We start from the raw sequence: 14,734 nt of genomic DNA, 5'->3' as shown, positions 1-14,734 counted from the left end.
TATTCTCTCAAAGAATAGAGAAGAAGACAGCGCTGTTTCCCAGTTGCTGTCTGTCTTCCATTAAGTTTTACTGGATTCTCCCATATCCTTTAAAATAATTTGTTGAAATAGGATTTTTTTTTTCCCAGAACAGCTGTTTCCTCTTATTTTTAAAAGAAATCCACAATCACTCAAGAGGCTGGAGGGTAGGAGGGAAGATGTAGGTGTGTTGAGACTTTTGAAAAGAAAAGAATCTGCCTTCTTAGTAGTAAAACTTTGGAAGAAATAAAATCATGAGAATCTGAAGGATTTTTCTTTTAAGAATCTCTTCTCTGTCACATACTCCCTACTCTCATGTTTATCTGGTTTTTTTGCAGTGTGATATTTGATATTTAAGTTTTCAGGAGTATCTGCCTCCACTTTTTGAACTCACAGTGAGAAACACTCCATCTCTATGCTGTGTTCTCCCGTTGGCTGTACTGGCTGGTACAAGGTGGAACTATTTGCTGCTCATGCCTTATAGATATAAGTAGGTATGTATGCTTCTTTTAAAATGAGGCAAGAGTTGGCTCTAGAGTGCGAAATATTTGCCTCCCTGTAGCTTAATTATTGAAAAAGATTCCATGTACCTGGGAGGAATGCATTGGAAGAGAAATGTTTGATCTGTGAGCCCTTGTGATTTATCTCCACTAGCCTAGTCAATCCCATCAGTTACATTCTGCCCTTTCTTCCAACCTATTCTGATTTCCCTTTGTATGAAATTTGCCCTCACTCATAAATTTAGTGTCAGTTCATCTTCTGGTTTTGACCCAGTGGGGTGGTGCAGCTTGGAGCTCTTAAAACTGCACCATTTGCTGAATGGAGCAAATGACTTCCCAAGCATTTCATCCGTTCTCCTCATGTCTTGCATCTAATTGCTCTGTTTATCAGCTGGTACTTCTTAGAGATACAGCAAGTTTTTATCTTGTTAATTACTGCAAGTGGAACTGAGGAGTCATTTTTGATTGTGCAATCCAGGCGCCTGAGGAAAATTCTTGCTGTCTTTTGTCAGACCACCTCTGCCCCAAAAATGGCTTTTCAACGTCAGAACTGCATTAATAAAATGTTTATTTAGCACCTTTCAGGTTGAAGGATCCAAAAGCACTTTACAATTAACTACACACATCATCACTGAAATGCATCCAAGCAGAAAATCAGCAGACAACTCACTGCATACATTTCAAAAAGAACGGTCTTTTGGCCAGAAAGCAAAGTAGAGGCTCTAATGACCTGTCGCAAACAGGATTCTGATTTTGGTTTGGTTTTTGAAGGTCTCATCTGAAAAACCTACAAGGTAAAGCTGCATTCAACCCAATTTAGCCACCTCAGAAAAATGAAGATTTGCATCAGCCCTGCCAAGATTAGAATCTGTGGTGCCAGGGAGTCTGGCCTAATCCTAACCTGACATTTAGATGACTAAGCCATCACCTCAAGGCAGAGAACATACCCAGAAAGTTCAAGTTACAAATATATAGTAACACTGTGCTGTTTTTTCATCCAGAATTCAGCTGTTTATACATAAACATCCCACATGTACAGTCTCTGCCTCTTTGCAAGCACCAGGCATTAATTTACAGACCTGTAACTTTTCCAGCTTTGGGGGAAGGGGAAATGTGACCTTCTGAGCTTGAGTAGCTACAATAATCTTTCCAAGGTAAGTAGTAGAAGGCACTTGGCATGGCTGAACAAAGCACCTGGAAATTCTCTATCAGGAATGATCCTCATTCCCTAGGAGGACAGAGGTTACCTGCAGTCCTTCCAGCTTGTTCATAAGAAGTATAGGCCAAATAAATTTTGAGCAATGTCTCCTTTTCTACAGAAGTATTCTCAAATGCTGGAAATGTCTCGAACATACACAGCCCCGTTCTTCCCTGTTGCAACTCGCCAGAAGAACCTGGGCATAAATGTGGCTTTGTTACTCCTAACTACATCTCCTGACTGTAACGTGGATTACGTTTTTCATTTCTTCAGCAAACAAAAATTATAAGGCTATTTTTATACAATTTGAAAGCACTTAATACAAAGTTACATTAATACACTGCATCATATGGCCTATCCGTGGAGAAAATACTGAAATACTATCATAGGGCTGTTCAATACTAGTTTTTTTCTTTCAACTTTTTATCTTAATACTAGAAAATATATAAATCATTTACATGACTTTATGCAAAAGAAGGCACAGCCGGTTATAGTTTACACAAGCACAATGCATAATATGCAGGAAAAGGGATTAAAAAGAAGCTTCACATCCCTATTAGATACATTGTTGCAAAACATTAAGAAAAGTACTTCAACAACAGAAGTGTTCAACACTTGAGAGCTATGATATAAAAAAATTATAATTCATTTAACGCATAACAGATTTATATATACTTTTATATATAAACACTGTTGAAAAATGCTAACATAATAAAAGTAGATTATCCATGTAATGAAAAGTGCAAACCGAAGTAATAAAGGGTTTCACAATGTCCTTCTCATAACACAGGAAAAACTAGCCCATAGGAATGAAGTGTTAAATCCACCAGTACATCCTTGGTGTGATGAGGCATCATCAGGATTTCTGAGCGTTTGGAGAAAGCAGTACTGGTGAAGAGGCTCTGTCCAGACTGGGGAGTGGCACTGGTATGTGACCATTTAGCAGAGTTGGAAACTGTAAGAGGCCAAAAGGTAAAAATTACTCTTTATCTCAAAGCATTCAGCCCAGAAGCACATGGATTTAGCATTAGCAACTGGCTCCAGATGGTTTCAAGGCTTGTGATGTCTGTACAGTAAGATATATATCCCAAATGCCTGCATCAGCCATTAGGAATGCAAAATAGAGGACAAAACATGAATAATTTGTAAATATATGGGGATACAGAAACCTATTATTGGCTATATTTTATATAAAAATTCACATAATACATTTATCATTGCCCTGGGAAAGTGAACACTGTAGAGAAATCTTTGCCATCCATTCTGTTTCCAAAAACGTTTTTCAGCCTACAGCCTATTAATTACAATACATCCTTTTTGTCTGCCCTTCTTTAACACTATGCAGGAAAGACCTTAGCAAAAGTGAAAGTCGAGATGTAAATTTAGGGCAGAAAAAGTACAATGGGGAATACAAAGCATAGGGAAAATTACTGTCAAGTAATTACAATTTCTCTCTGTATTCACTAAGAAACTACAGCTACACCAAATCATTCAGCAAGTGAAGCAGAACAAATTATTTATATTAATCTGCTACTTCTGAAATACCATGCAAAAAAATACTTATTCAGTACAGAAGCTGTATATTCCTAGTTCATGACAGCATCCTGACTGTAACTTGCCTGCAGTGATATTTATTGACTAGTTCTTAACATCTGACCTGAGAAAAAGTAAAGCAAGTAGGTGGAATAAACTTGCTGCAGCATGAGGCAAGAATTATCCCAGTGGTAAATACTGATCTGGCCTCAAAGCCCAGCTCTATGAGCTTGAGAGAGGCAGAGCTGAACAACAGAGCTCTCAGCTTCAAGCATCTGGTGTATTTTTACCTCTTAGAAGATCAGTCCTTCAGCAGCCAACTCTGCTGTAATCACTCCCTATACATGCACATAATCTGCTCATAACAAGTTTACTCTTCCACTAAGATGTCAGTTAATGATACCTGTCTTCCACCATTCTGTTGAAAATCAGGCAGAGCAGCACAGGCTCAGCAGCATGTGCTGCAGAGGGGCTGGCACCATGCTCCTGGTGTGGCCAGGACTGCCTGATGCCTCTCTTTTAACCAAACCAAATTTCAGGAAATGTTTCCCTGACTTCTGCCAAGATTCATTAGAACACAGACCTTGATTACAAGCTCTTCCCTGCCTAGCTGCATGGAGTGTGGGCTGGCTTTGCAAGGAGACTGAGGAGGGCTCTGCCTTGACACCCACACTGCTGACCCACCAGTTCTCAGTGGGATTGGCTGGGCTTCAGGCTGTGGTTTTCATTTCCAATTTGCTGTTAAATAAATCTTTGTGCTCTACAACTTGTCATTGTGGCCTTTGACTGAATCAAACATCGTTTGTAAGGCCCTTGGGGTCTCTCAGAAGGGAAAGCCAAGGCCACTCCTGACTTTCAGTTCCCACAGGAGGTGGCCAGTGTGTATCCATAGCTGTCCAAGCTCATTCCAGGCCTTGGCGCAGGCACTTCTCTCAGATGAACTGTCTGGTTGATTTAACCACGTGTGCAAAACTAGGGTCCAATACAAATTACTGAGCTTATCTGAAACACAAATAAGGAGCCCTGAGCTCCATGTGCAGCTGTCCCACTGGAGGCAGAAAGGCTTACTCCCCCAGTGCAGACTGTACCTGAGCAGAGCACTTGAGCTGAAGCCCAGCCTTGGATTCAGGCAGTCAGTTTCCCTGAAGGTTCAGAGACTAACACAGGGTCCTTGTCTAGCAGTATCTTCCTCCTCTGTAAGTGCTGGCCCTCCACAGCAGTCGAGGTGTTGATTCCAGAGGTGACCCTGCATTCTTCAGCTGCACAGATGGCCACTGGGTTCCTGTGCTTCTTGCCAAGCAGCAGAACAGCATAATTTCTTCTGATTTAATGAATGGGCTGTTTTGCAGCAGCTACAATTGGAACTGCTCATATCATCCCCACCATCTTCTTCCTAAGCCTCAAGCAGATGCTGCAGCTGAGTGCTGTGGCCATCATGGTTTACTCAATAACTTTTGAGATGTTTACTCTGCCAATACCCATGAGAGAGTGGACACAAAGCTGCCTTTCTGCTGTTACAGAGAGGTCATGCTCAGCAGTATGTCCTCGGTTGAGGACACATGGATAATTTGCAGGGGAACTGGAAATGGAGCCTTTAGGTTCAGAGTGCCCTTACTGTAAATACAAATATGTCTTTCTAGAGTGAGAAGTAGCTAATTAAGACAAGAGGATAAACCTACACCCACCTTACTGTGTGAGACCCAAACTGCTCTTGGTTTTCCTGGAGCTGTGTTCCACCCCTCTCCTGGCTGGTCCCTGACCGGTTTCCACTCTCTTCCAGAAGCTCTGAGAGCTCTGTTACCTTCTCTTACTAGGGTCCAGCATTTATTTCTGTTTCTCTCACACAGCATGTGTGTGCTTGCTGCAGTGGACACTGCCCTGTAGGTTCTGACTGTGCCGCCAAGGATTTAAAGAAGGTACAGGTAAGTAGGCAGGCCTCTCTATAAGAAAGTGCCTGTTAACTCCTGTATTTTCTTAATCTGTTTGAAAAGCTCCAGACTGGTGTAAGGAGATGTCTCTTCCACATGTGCACCTTTAGCAATGAAACCTGTGCATTGGAAAGACCTACCTGGAAGAGAGTGTTTGGTCCCTGCAGCCTGGCAGGACTCAGAGGAGCAACAGGACTGAGGCTGCTCCAGAAATGAATGCTAGACAGCAGCGGGCTGGGGGTCAGCAATAATCCATTGGGGGTCTGCAAGACAAAAAAAGACCCCATGACACATGGCTCAGGAGTTACAGCTCCATCCAGCAGTCACCACCCCTACAGTCTTACACATCACCTACTGGCTCTATTTCCCAGTTAATTCCCACATACAGCAAGGTCAGCAGCAGCTGCCCATCCAGCCCTGCGTCCTGTCTCGTCAATACTGGATACCCGCACATGTAATAGTCCTTCATATGCAAATTGATTTAATTTCTGTTTGCTTAAGGAGAAGCAGTTATTGTTTACGTGAACCACACTCATGCAGCTGTGTAGAATAATACCATGTGTGCCCCAATGCCTGCCAACCCTGCCTAGGCTTTTTCAGATTCGGTCTTTACCTTTTGAAGGGCAGCAATTGCTTGACCTGACTGCAGCTTTTCAAGTATTAATGCAATCATGTGTGGAGCCAAAAGAGTCACTTGCCGCTTTTGAAGTTTAATCCCCTGATGGCGCCTCGTCATAATGGAAGAGGCTTCAAGAAACTGGCAGTGCCCAAGCTGACACGGGGAGGGGCAAGTGTATGGGCTGGGTGCCCAGAGGGACAGCAGAGAGCACAGCTGATTGTTTGAAAAGACTCAAAACGGCAAGAACTAAGAATTCAAAGCTTTTCCCAACTCAGAGGTGTCTCATTCCAGTGCCGTGGTGCCTAAGAATTGCTGGGAATGCATTCAGCATTTCTAAGCACAATTGGAGGGGAGGTAGAGTTAAAGCACATGCAAATCTTGATTGAAATGAAGAATCACTCAAATTATTCTGTATACAGAGTAACTTCTATCATTCCATTCCAAAATAGAACATGGAAGTGATGTGACAGTTTTGAAAAAGTATTTGGCGTAATGAGTTAATCTCACCAGTAATCTTGATGCCAATTATCAAAATCAGTCCTATTTACCAAAGCACTTAATGGATTTGAGTACACACTTAGCAAATAAGCATGTGCTTTGCTGGGTAGGATAAGTGCCTCAGTGCTCTGCTGAACTGGGACACCCATTTTTCCAGACTTTAAAATATGTACAGAGAAGACAGAAGACAGAAGATAAGAGAGTATTTCCCATAGTAACCAGCACACCATGCATTCTGGTACCTGCTAGCTTCCCACCAGGACAGAAATATAAATTCCCACATGTGGCAATTGCAACTGGGGTCACACTTAACAGCTGCTCAAACCACGGACCATCACACCCCGTTACCAGGATTCTGCAGTGAGCAGGCTCACACAGGCAGCACCACAGGTCATGTGGATTTTCAAATATGACACATTATTTGCATAGCAGCACCTGAGGGATCAGCTGTGGTGTTTGAGGCTCTGTGCAAACACACGGGAACACAGACCTGCTGTGACGTGTTTGCACTGGAATTCACAACAGGGTCAAACAATTAGTTTAACACTAGCAGAAGGGATAGACAAGGAACAGCAAACATTAAAGCCCTCCCAGTGATTCAGGTGTCTGAAAGGCAGTTTAATACAAAGGGATGATTTCTCTAAGGAATCTCAGAAGAAGCAGGGTTTGTGGAGAAACATCTGCAGGGAAAGGACACTGCCACCTTCCTTGTGCTGAAGAAGGTGGATCAGAAACACCAAATCCCATGGAAGAAACCACAGTTATGTCCCAAGGAGTAATAAACCTGTGGTATCACTGGGAAAGCAAAAGGTGTTGATGCAGTAAATCAGCAGGTGTAGTGGTCACAGGAGTACCAGTGAAGTCAGGGTTGGGATATATTTGCATGACAAAAAAAGGGGCAAAGAGTGGGTGGAGGCCTGGAAAGGAGAAGACTTCCGTCTTGATCTCACCAAGTGACAACTCTTGTCAAGATAGCTGAAAAAACAACCTTGACAAGCAGGCACCTGTGAACAGCCCCCTTACAGTCGTTCTCTTCCCACGACCATGGTGCTTTCATGGGGCAGGAAATCAGCAGCACCAGCAAGAGCCCCTTTCCTGTGCTATATTACAGGCTGGTGCTCCATTGGCAGGCGGCTATTGATGGAGATTTATGGGACTGACAACACACTGAATTAGGTCAGGATAAATACTCAGATCTACTTACAGAAGAGCCTACTAACCTTAAAACCAGATATGTAAGCAGCAAAACCCATCAACATTCAAGTAAGGACACAGTACCAAGAGCTCCAGTGAGCAGCCTCAGTTCTTTACTTTTGCTCTAAGAAACTGCAGATAACCAGAACTGAAAATGCTGCTCTCTTCAAAAGAGAGGGTCTTTTGAAAATAATGAGGAAAAGTTGGAGGTGTTTATTCCTACCTAGATACAGCCAGAGAAGGTCTTTGGAGAGAGAGGGATTTGAAATTTAGTTGCCCTCGTTCATCTCTGGAAGCGTGCTAACGTGCCTACCAGCAGCGCTAAGCAAAAGCTCATGTCCTCTGATGAGGAGAGCACTAGTGTCTGCAAGTTCTGCCAGAGCCAAGAGCCAGCCAAAGCAAGCCTCCAAATCTGTTTAATATTTAATGCAAAAAGAACACAGAGCCTCCCAGGCTTGTTCTCAGTATCACCATCAGCCAATCATCAAAACCACCAGAGGAAACATAAGTGTAAACAACACCACAGGGCAGGCTATCCCTAAATTACATGGGGAAATTGATGTGTCACTTCATTTTCTGCCCTCATGCAGCTGTACATTTGGTAGTAGATGTGGAACCCATTGGGAAGTTCCTACTTAAAAACATCATTATAACCTAAGTATAGGAACAGTTTAAATAGAAATAATTCATTGCACAGAGAGGATTATGTTAAGTGACGATGCTCATGGCTCCTGACTTCTGAAAAACAATGTGTGTAAGTACAATCTTGTCACTTTTAGCTGCTAGATAACAGACAAGTGCTGTCACACATACATTACTTCCCAGATCATTAGGCATGTGCTGGAGCCTGGGTGGTGTGTGTGGATACAAAGCGGAGCTGGCTGCAGGCACACTACTTTGTCCCTAAGGAAATGGCATGTTGTAAATGTAACAAATGCTAAAGCAGAGGCCTGAAGAAAGAGTGCAAGTCAAAATTATATATCCACATTGGCCAAGGGAGAGACAACAAAAGTAACAAGTCTAAGTAATCTGCAAAAGAAGCAAGTGCTGAACAAAACCTAAGTATCTCTCTTTGAAGCTAACCAAATGGAAAGCTAACATTTCTCTACCAAAGTAAGGTACTGTATGCTCTGACACCCTCAAACCTATTTTTCTGTTCTGAAATACCCTCTCAGGCCACAGGACCTTCTCTGAACCTACATTACTACTGGAGTAGACATCCTGTTCTGCACTTACCCCATGGCAGCAAGTGTATCCTACTAGGATCTGATAAACCAGGGAATGTTTGAGATATGATGCATGTTCTTCCTTGCATAATGGGATGAACACCAGATCCAGTCTAAATTATCCTTTAGTTATCTTGCATCATGGTGTTACAGTCATCATGGCCTAAGCAGCCATCCCGCTGAAGGAGCACCACAATCCTAATTCCCTTCTACATCTTTCAGGGCAGTAAGTACACTAGTTTATAGATGAATGGCGAAATTGAATGTTTAAAGATATAATTACAAAATGAGGAAATAAATCTCTGTTCATACTGTGTTTTGGGGCAGCAGTAGATTAAAGTGGGTTTGTAATAATTTATGCTGTCATTGTGTCTGGTTGGCATCTGATATGATTTGTCAGATTTTCTCCCTACAGGCAAAATACTGTGGTTATACCACAGTTAGAGGTTATATGAGTTTGTCAATGCACCTCAGTTTTGGTTTGCCACACTTCTGTTCTTCCTGCCAAACGTACCTTCACTTAAAGGCTTTATGATGTCAAAAATTACAGGTGACAGCCTTTCTTGGTGACACAACTTTGTATCTTGGTGGTTTACAGATGAGCCTGAACTGCACAAACTTGCTCTGCAGCCAGCTGAAAATAAGAGCAAGTGCTGTGCTGGCTGAGAGTACTTGCTGACGCTCTCGCTTCTGCCAGGCCTTTGTGCCACGGGCACACGACGCTGCCTGCACCAAACACCTCCAACACCCCTGAGAGGTGCTGGGTAATGAGGTAATGGGATTCTGCATACCATATGCCTCCTAGACAGCCTGAAGTGAGTGATGGCTTGTAACACACCTTTGTATTTATTTATTTGCCGTTTGGTTTGTTACATTCAATGCTAGTATTTGCATCGTTATTTCAGGGCTGGGGATCTTAAGGGGTGTTCCTCAATTGGGATAATTTTACTCTTGGAATTTTTGTCTAATTTTGCAGTGGTACTGTAAGACAAAACTCACCAATGAATGCACTGAGTCATATCTATGTGATTTTCCTCTTCTGCTCTGAACTTCTAGATCTTTTTTTCATAGACTGGCATGAAAATGAGAACTCGCTCTTGACATTACCACAAATAAGTGATTAAAAAGAACAAAATAATCTTCTGGTTATTTAGTAGGTCTGTGCTGAAAAGCAGCTCTGGCAAGTACTTTGTTGATCTGCACAACTTCATAAATCGAAACTGGCTTCAGAGCCTGTCTTAGAAACCACTTCATTTGCTCCATATTCAAAAATTAACGAAAAGGTCACACCGTTTGAATGGATACAACATCTAGCAGAGGAATCTAACCAAGCATCCCATAATGCACGTGCTCAAGTTGTGATCTACAAAACCCCTGTGGTTTTCTTTGTGGCTTTTTCCTGTTTGTTTTGTAGACCTGGAGGCTGGTTTGAACTGATAAACAATTCACTAACGGCTCCCTATCTCCTTAGCCCTTCAGGCAGTCTGTCAACTGTGATGGCTTTTCCCACACTCATGTAGGAACAAACCCCAGGAGGAACCCAGTTTCTACCCCTTGTTCAGACCACTGCTATGTTTCACTCTTTCCCATATGTTTTTTTTTCCCATCAGATGATGACAGGCCAATAGAGCTAACAACTCTTGGCTACTTGGAGTGAATGCCTGGAGACAAGCAGGTATTACCTGTGCAGTGAAGAAAGCTGGAGTCAGGGATCCCGAAGGAAGCGCAGGGCTGTTGAGGGCGATGGAACCGATGTCGGTGCTGGAGAGAACCATAGGTGGGGCAGAAATTTCCAAGCCTTTGGGTTTTTTAGCCTTTGGGGGAAGAGATGAAGATTTTGCCTTGGAGCCTGAGGAGAGGTTCAGAGGCTCAAGGGAATCTGAGTCGTGGCAACTGGACTCAAGGAAGAAGCTCCTGTGTTCTGTAGGGAGGGGTGAGGTGGGAGACAGAGAAGGCGACCTAGAGGAAGATGATGATGGAGATGAAATGCTGGCACTGTTGGGTAGCATTAAGGAAGATATTTTAGCTGATACTGAAGAGCTGAGGAAAGCAGAGGCAGCTGCTGTTTCAGAAGTAGAAGGCAATGACACCACAGGCCTCGTAACTTGTTTGTCTGTTTTGTTTGTCACAAATCTGATAACAGTCCGAACTTCTTCGACTGGTATGTTTCCTTCTGACTTCTCCTCCAGTTTTTCTGTTTTGATTGGCTTGTAAGGGTCTGGCTGGTTCTGCAGAGAGTTGATAGTGAAAGAGGAGTACAGGCCAGAGTGGATATATTCATTACGGCTTGTGCTTTTCAGTGCTGACAAGCTGTGCTTGTGCTGATCCCTGCTCTCAGAAGGCATATTACAGTCGCTGTCCTGCAGCAAAAGGCTCTCTCTGCTGATTTCCACAGCATGTGGATCCATTTTTAAAATCTCAGGAAAGGAGACAAACTTGTATACAAATTTTTGTCCGATCACTTTCTTGATGATGTTCTGCAAATACAAAAGAAGATGCTAGAAATATCAGCATGTCAGAGGCACTCGGTATAGCAAACACAAGGGTACGGGGGCACTGCTCCCTCATCAAGTTAAGCAGGTCATTCCTTGGGGCTCTTAATGCTGATCACCTCTGGCTCATTCCAATACCTCTGCTCTGCCAGGGAGTCCACCCCCCTGCTCCTCATGTGTCCAGCAAAATCTCTATCACTAGGTGATAAAAACCTGCTGGTGGTCTCTTTTACTTCTGCTTCCTCTGAAGCAGCTTGGGAATATTTTCTTTCCAGTAAAAGAAGTTCTGCTGCCTTGCAGACTTGAGCTATGCCATCATTTGCATTCCACAGCAAAGGCAAACTCCTTCACTTATGCCTCCCAAAACCGACACCAACCACCCTAAGTATGAAGTACTCTCAGAATGTCCATAAGGGACAAAACCACCTCAAGCCTTCTGGCTCCAGTCATTTACCCTCTCTTCCTTACACCATGCAGAAGGATTGAACTAAACTGATGGTGACTGACCTTCTTTCAATGGTCTGTGAAAAATGCAAGCGCTTGCATGGGCTGGAAAAGTATTGGCATCCTGCTGTATCCCCAGCACTATCTCCAGGCTTGCATTAGGCTCTCGATGCTCACTGGTACAGGCTGTTTTCATCAGTCTAAACTGACTATTGAAATTAATGATTGAAAAAATCCCAAACCTCTCAAAGGTTTGTACAACTATTTCTTTTTCTTTAAGTGTCCCATTTATGTAAATAACTGATTCCCTTTGAGATCTTACTTCCAGTCCTAGCTCTCCTCCTGCAAACCCAGGTATGCTGCCTGCTCTAACACAATCCTTGCTATCGCCAAGGACATGTGAGTTCCTCCACAGAGGCACTTTATGGCACCAGGCTGGGCCTAGGAAAGGGACTGGAACACTTCATTTACCACCCTAAGCCAAGTGTGGTACAAGAAGCAATATGTCCTGAGATTTCCATGCTAATTTCTCTCTTCTTGAAGCCCCTGGTGGAGAGTTTGTCTATGAGTCACCTCTGAAAAACCCTCTTAAAAAATAAAAAAGAGGAAAAAAAAAGAAATACAAACATCATCCCTTTTTATATATGAACAGTACATAGTGCTAGGTGCTTGTAGTGCCTGCACTACACCTTGTTTTGTCACAAAAGCAAGGCTGATTTTGTGAAAGAAGACTCTGCACTTGGGTATCAGAACCTCTTCTGTCTTTCAGCTGAGCTACTGCACCCTGTAATTCATCTGTCCTGACTGTCCTGGCATTTCATTCAGGGCACCTTCTTGAATACAAAACTAATCCTACAAAGAGCCCTGAGATGTGGCTTTGCATCACAGGTCAGGAGCTGTGGCACAAATGGAAAAAGTTGTTTCCCAAGTTAATAACAGGGATCTGTAGCAAGGAGGAGAATTAAATTCAGCAAACTCAGACTAAAGGCGCAAAGCTGCCCCTCTTCCATGCTGAATTGTACACGTATCTACCCACCTGACAGATGCTGCAATGCCTTTTTTTTCCCCTTCAAAGGTTCAGGACAAATAGTTAGCCCACAGGATCTCAGTCTGCACGAGCTTCACTTCCCGTGGCTTTGGGCTTGGCCTAGATTTTTTTTTCCTGCTAATTAGGTGAAACATTGGATGGGTGCACATTCTGTGCACTCTCAGTATTGCATTCTTTTTCAAAAAGGCAAAACCTCCAAACTACTCGCATATGAAAGGAAACACCCCAGCTGGATTTTTGTTTTCTTTTTCTAATATATATATTTTAATTCAAAATAATACCTCCTCTCTGCTCCTGGCAGCTTTGAGTTATTGTTATATCAAGCACTGGCAACTGAGATCCTCCTTGGAAAATGTGACTCCCAGCAGAAAAAGAATAAATGTATTTAAGGATGGCACTTTTTCACTGATGCAGGCTTGAAATGGGGGAACATTGCTATAAAAAGCAACTGAACAGGCTGGTGAGTTTATACTTCCTTTGTTATTATTAAATGTAGTTATATTTTAAGAAGGTTGCAGTGTCTCTCCTCTGACTCCACCAGCCTGCAGCAAAGACCCACTTAACGATGGCTGGAGATGAAAAGGATTCAAGTGCAGATCCCTCAAGCACTTTGCAGGCTTCTCTTAAATGTGTAGCCTGAGGAAATCTCCATCAGTGTGCAAGAGAAAATAAGGACACAAATTAATGAAGTGCCTCTGAAATGCCACTGACTTTCTTATATTTTTTTGACAAATAATTGAAGTGAAGGTAAAAAGCAGCTTATTTCTACCATCACCTCAGTGATCTGTCAGAATCATTCTGAACTGTGATGGTTCAAACCTCAAAAGACAGTGACAGGCACCATGACAAGAAGGGGTTTTCCTCCCTCAGTTTGAAAGGGCAAAGAATGCTTCCTTATATTAAGGACTGCATTTGCAGGAAGACTAGACCACTTGCTTGGTAGCAGGAGAGTCGGTATATGTGCACACTTAGCCCCTTTTTTTGTTGTTTGAATTTTCTAGGTAAATTCCCTTATGAGCAGGCTTGCAATGAGTGCTAGTGGCTGCCGGCCAGGGCTGCTGGGAGCTGGGGAAGGTTGGGGCTGTGCAGCTGGGGAGGAGAAATGGGCAACCACGCCAGGAGCAGGGGCTCCAGTCCAACAGCTTAAAAAAAAAATCTTACCAAGAGACAGCGCTCTTGGACACTCAGAGAGAGGGCAGGGAGCAGGGAATACCCCTCTTTTGTTGACTTCTTGACTGTTCTTTACACTTTCTCTCCTCTGTCCCCAGTCTGCAAAACAGTGACTACAGGAAACATGATCATGCCACCCCATTGAAAAGTGCTTTGAAAGCTGGGTAGAGCCCTGCCCGATGTTTGCTCCAGTGCATCAGCCGTGTTAGGGAGCTCAGGCTTATTCACACCCCAGCATTTCAGGCACTTGCTTCATGAGCCCCTCCAAAGACAGCCTCACCCAAGAGCTCTGAATCACCACCTGAACAAATAGGTCTCTCCCTGTCCTCCACAGAACAGCTGGCTGAGCTGGATGCCAAAGGCTCGGTGGCCTGGTTCACCCTGCAGCTTAAACCAGGCTATACTGTGGGGGAATTTGTGTCAGCTATGCATATGCACTACTACTTTTGGAAGCCCTCCTGAAATCTATCATGTGTTTGTGTTTTATTTTCATCAGCTCTGACTCCTATTCTGTGTTTGAGCCATTTAGAGCAAAGGCGTAACTATACTACCAGTGTGACTGAAGGATGTTAGTGGCTTGGCTCAAAGCTCTTAGCTAGCAAGTTTGCTGGCAGGAGCCACTCAGGAAACTGAGCTGAGAAATGGGATCCACCTTCTAGTTGAAGACTAATGAGGGGTCTCAGGAGCAGGAAGACCAGATTGGGACTTTTCTCTCCTCCTAAGGTGACGTATAATCAGGGTGCCTGAGATCTCAAAACTTATGGTAGAGCAGGATGAACTTGTCTGTAAGTACTAAATATCCCTGCTCAGGAAAGAAGAAAGACCACAGCTGTAGCTGCTGCTCATAACTCCCACTTGGATGTGTT

At 43.3% G+C, this 14,734-nt stretch overlaps 1 protein-coding gene across 1 annotated transcript in view; it reads right to left on the bottom strand.

Moving 5' to 3' along the window:
• Positions 1 to 1,069: 1,069 nt before the first annotated feature.
• The window catches only part of ELK3 (ETS transcription factor ELK3), a 38,337-nt gene continuing 24,672 nt past the window's right edge, over positions 1,070 to 14,734 (bottom strand). Inside the window, exons 3-5 of the mRNA XM_032689306.1 lie at positions 10,397 to 11,191; positions 5,318 to 5,440; positions 1,070 to 2,671 (exon numbers count right to left, since the gene is read on the bottom strand). Coding sequence (XP_032545197.1) covers positions 2,573 to 2,671; positions 5,318 to 5,440; positions 10,397 to 11,191 — 1,017 coding nt within the window. The 3' untranslated portion in view covers positions 1,070 to 2,572. The remainder of the gene's footprint in view (positions 2,672 to 5,317; positions 5,441 to 10,396; positions 11,192 to 14,734) is intronic.

This window comes from Chiroxiphia lanceolata, chromosome 5 (assembly GCF_009829145.1).
Source record: "Chiroxiphia lanceolata isolate bChiLan1 chromosome 5, bChiLan1.pri, whole genome shotgun sequence".
Taxonomy (NCBI): Eukaryota; Metazoa; Chordata; class Aves; order Passeriformes; family Pipridae; genus Chiroxiphia; species Chiroxiphia lanceolata.
This window is presented reverse-complemented; position numbering and strand designations above follow the sequence as displayed.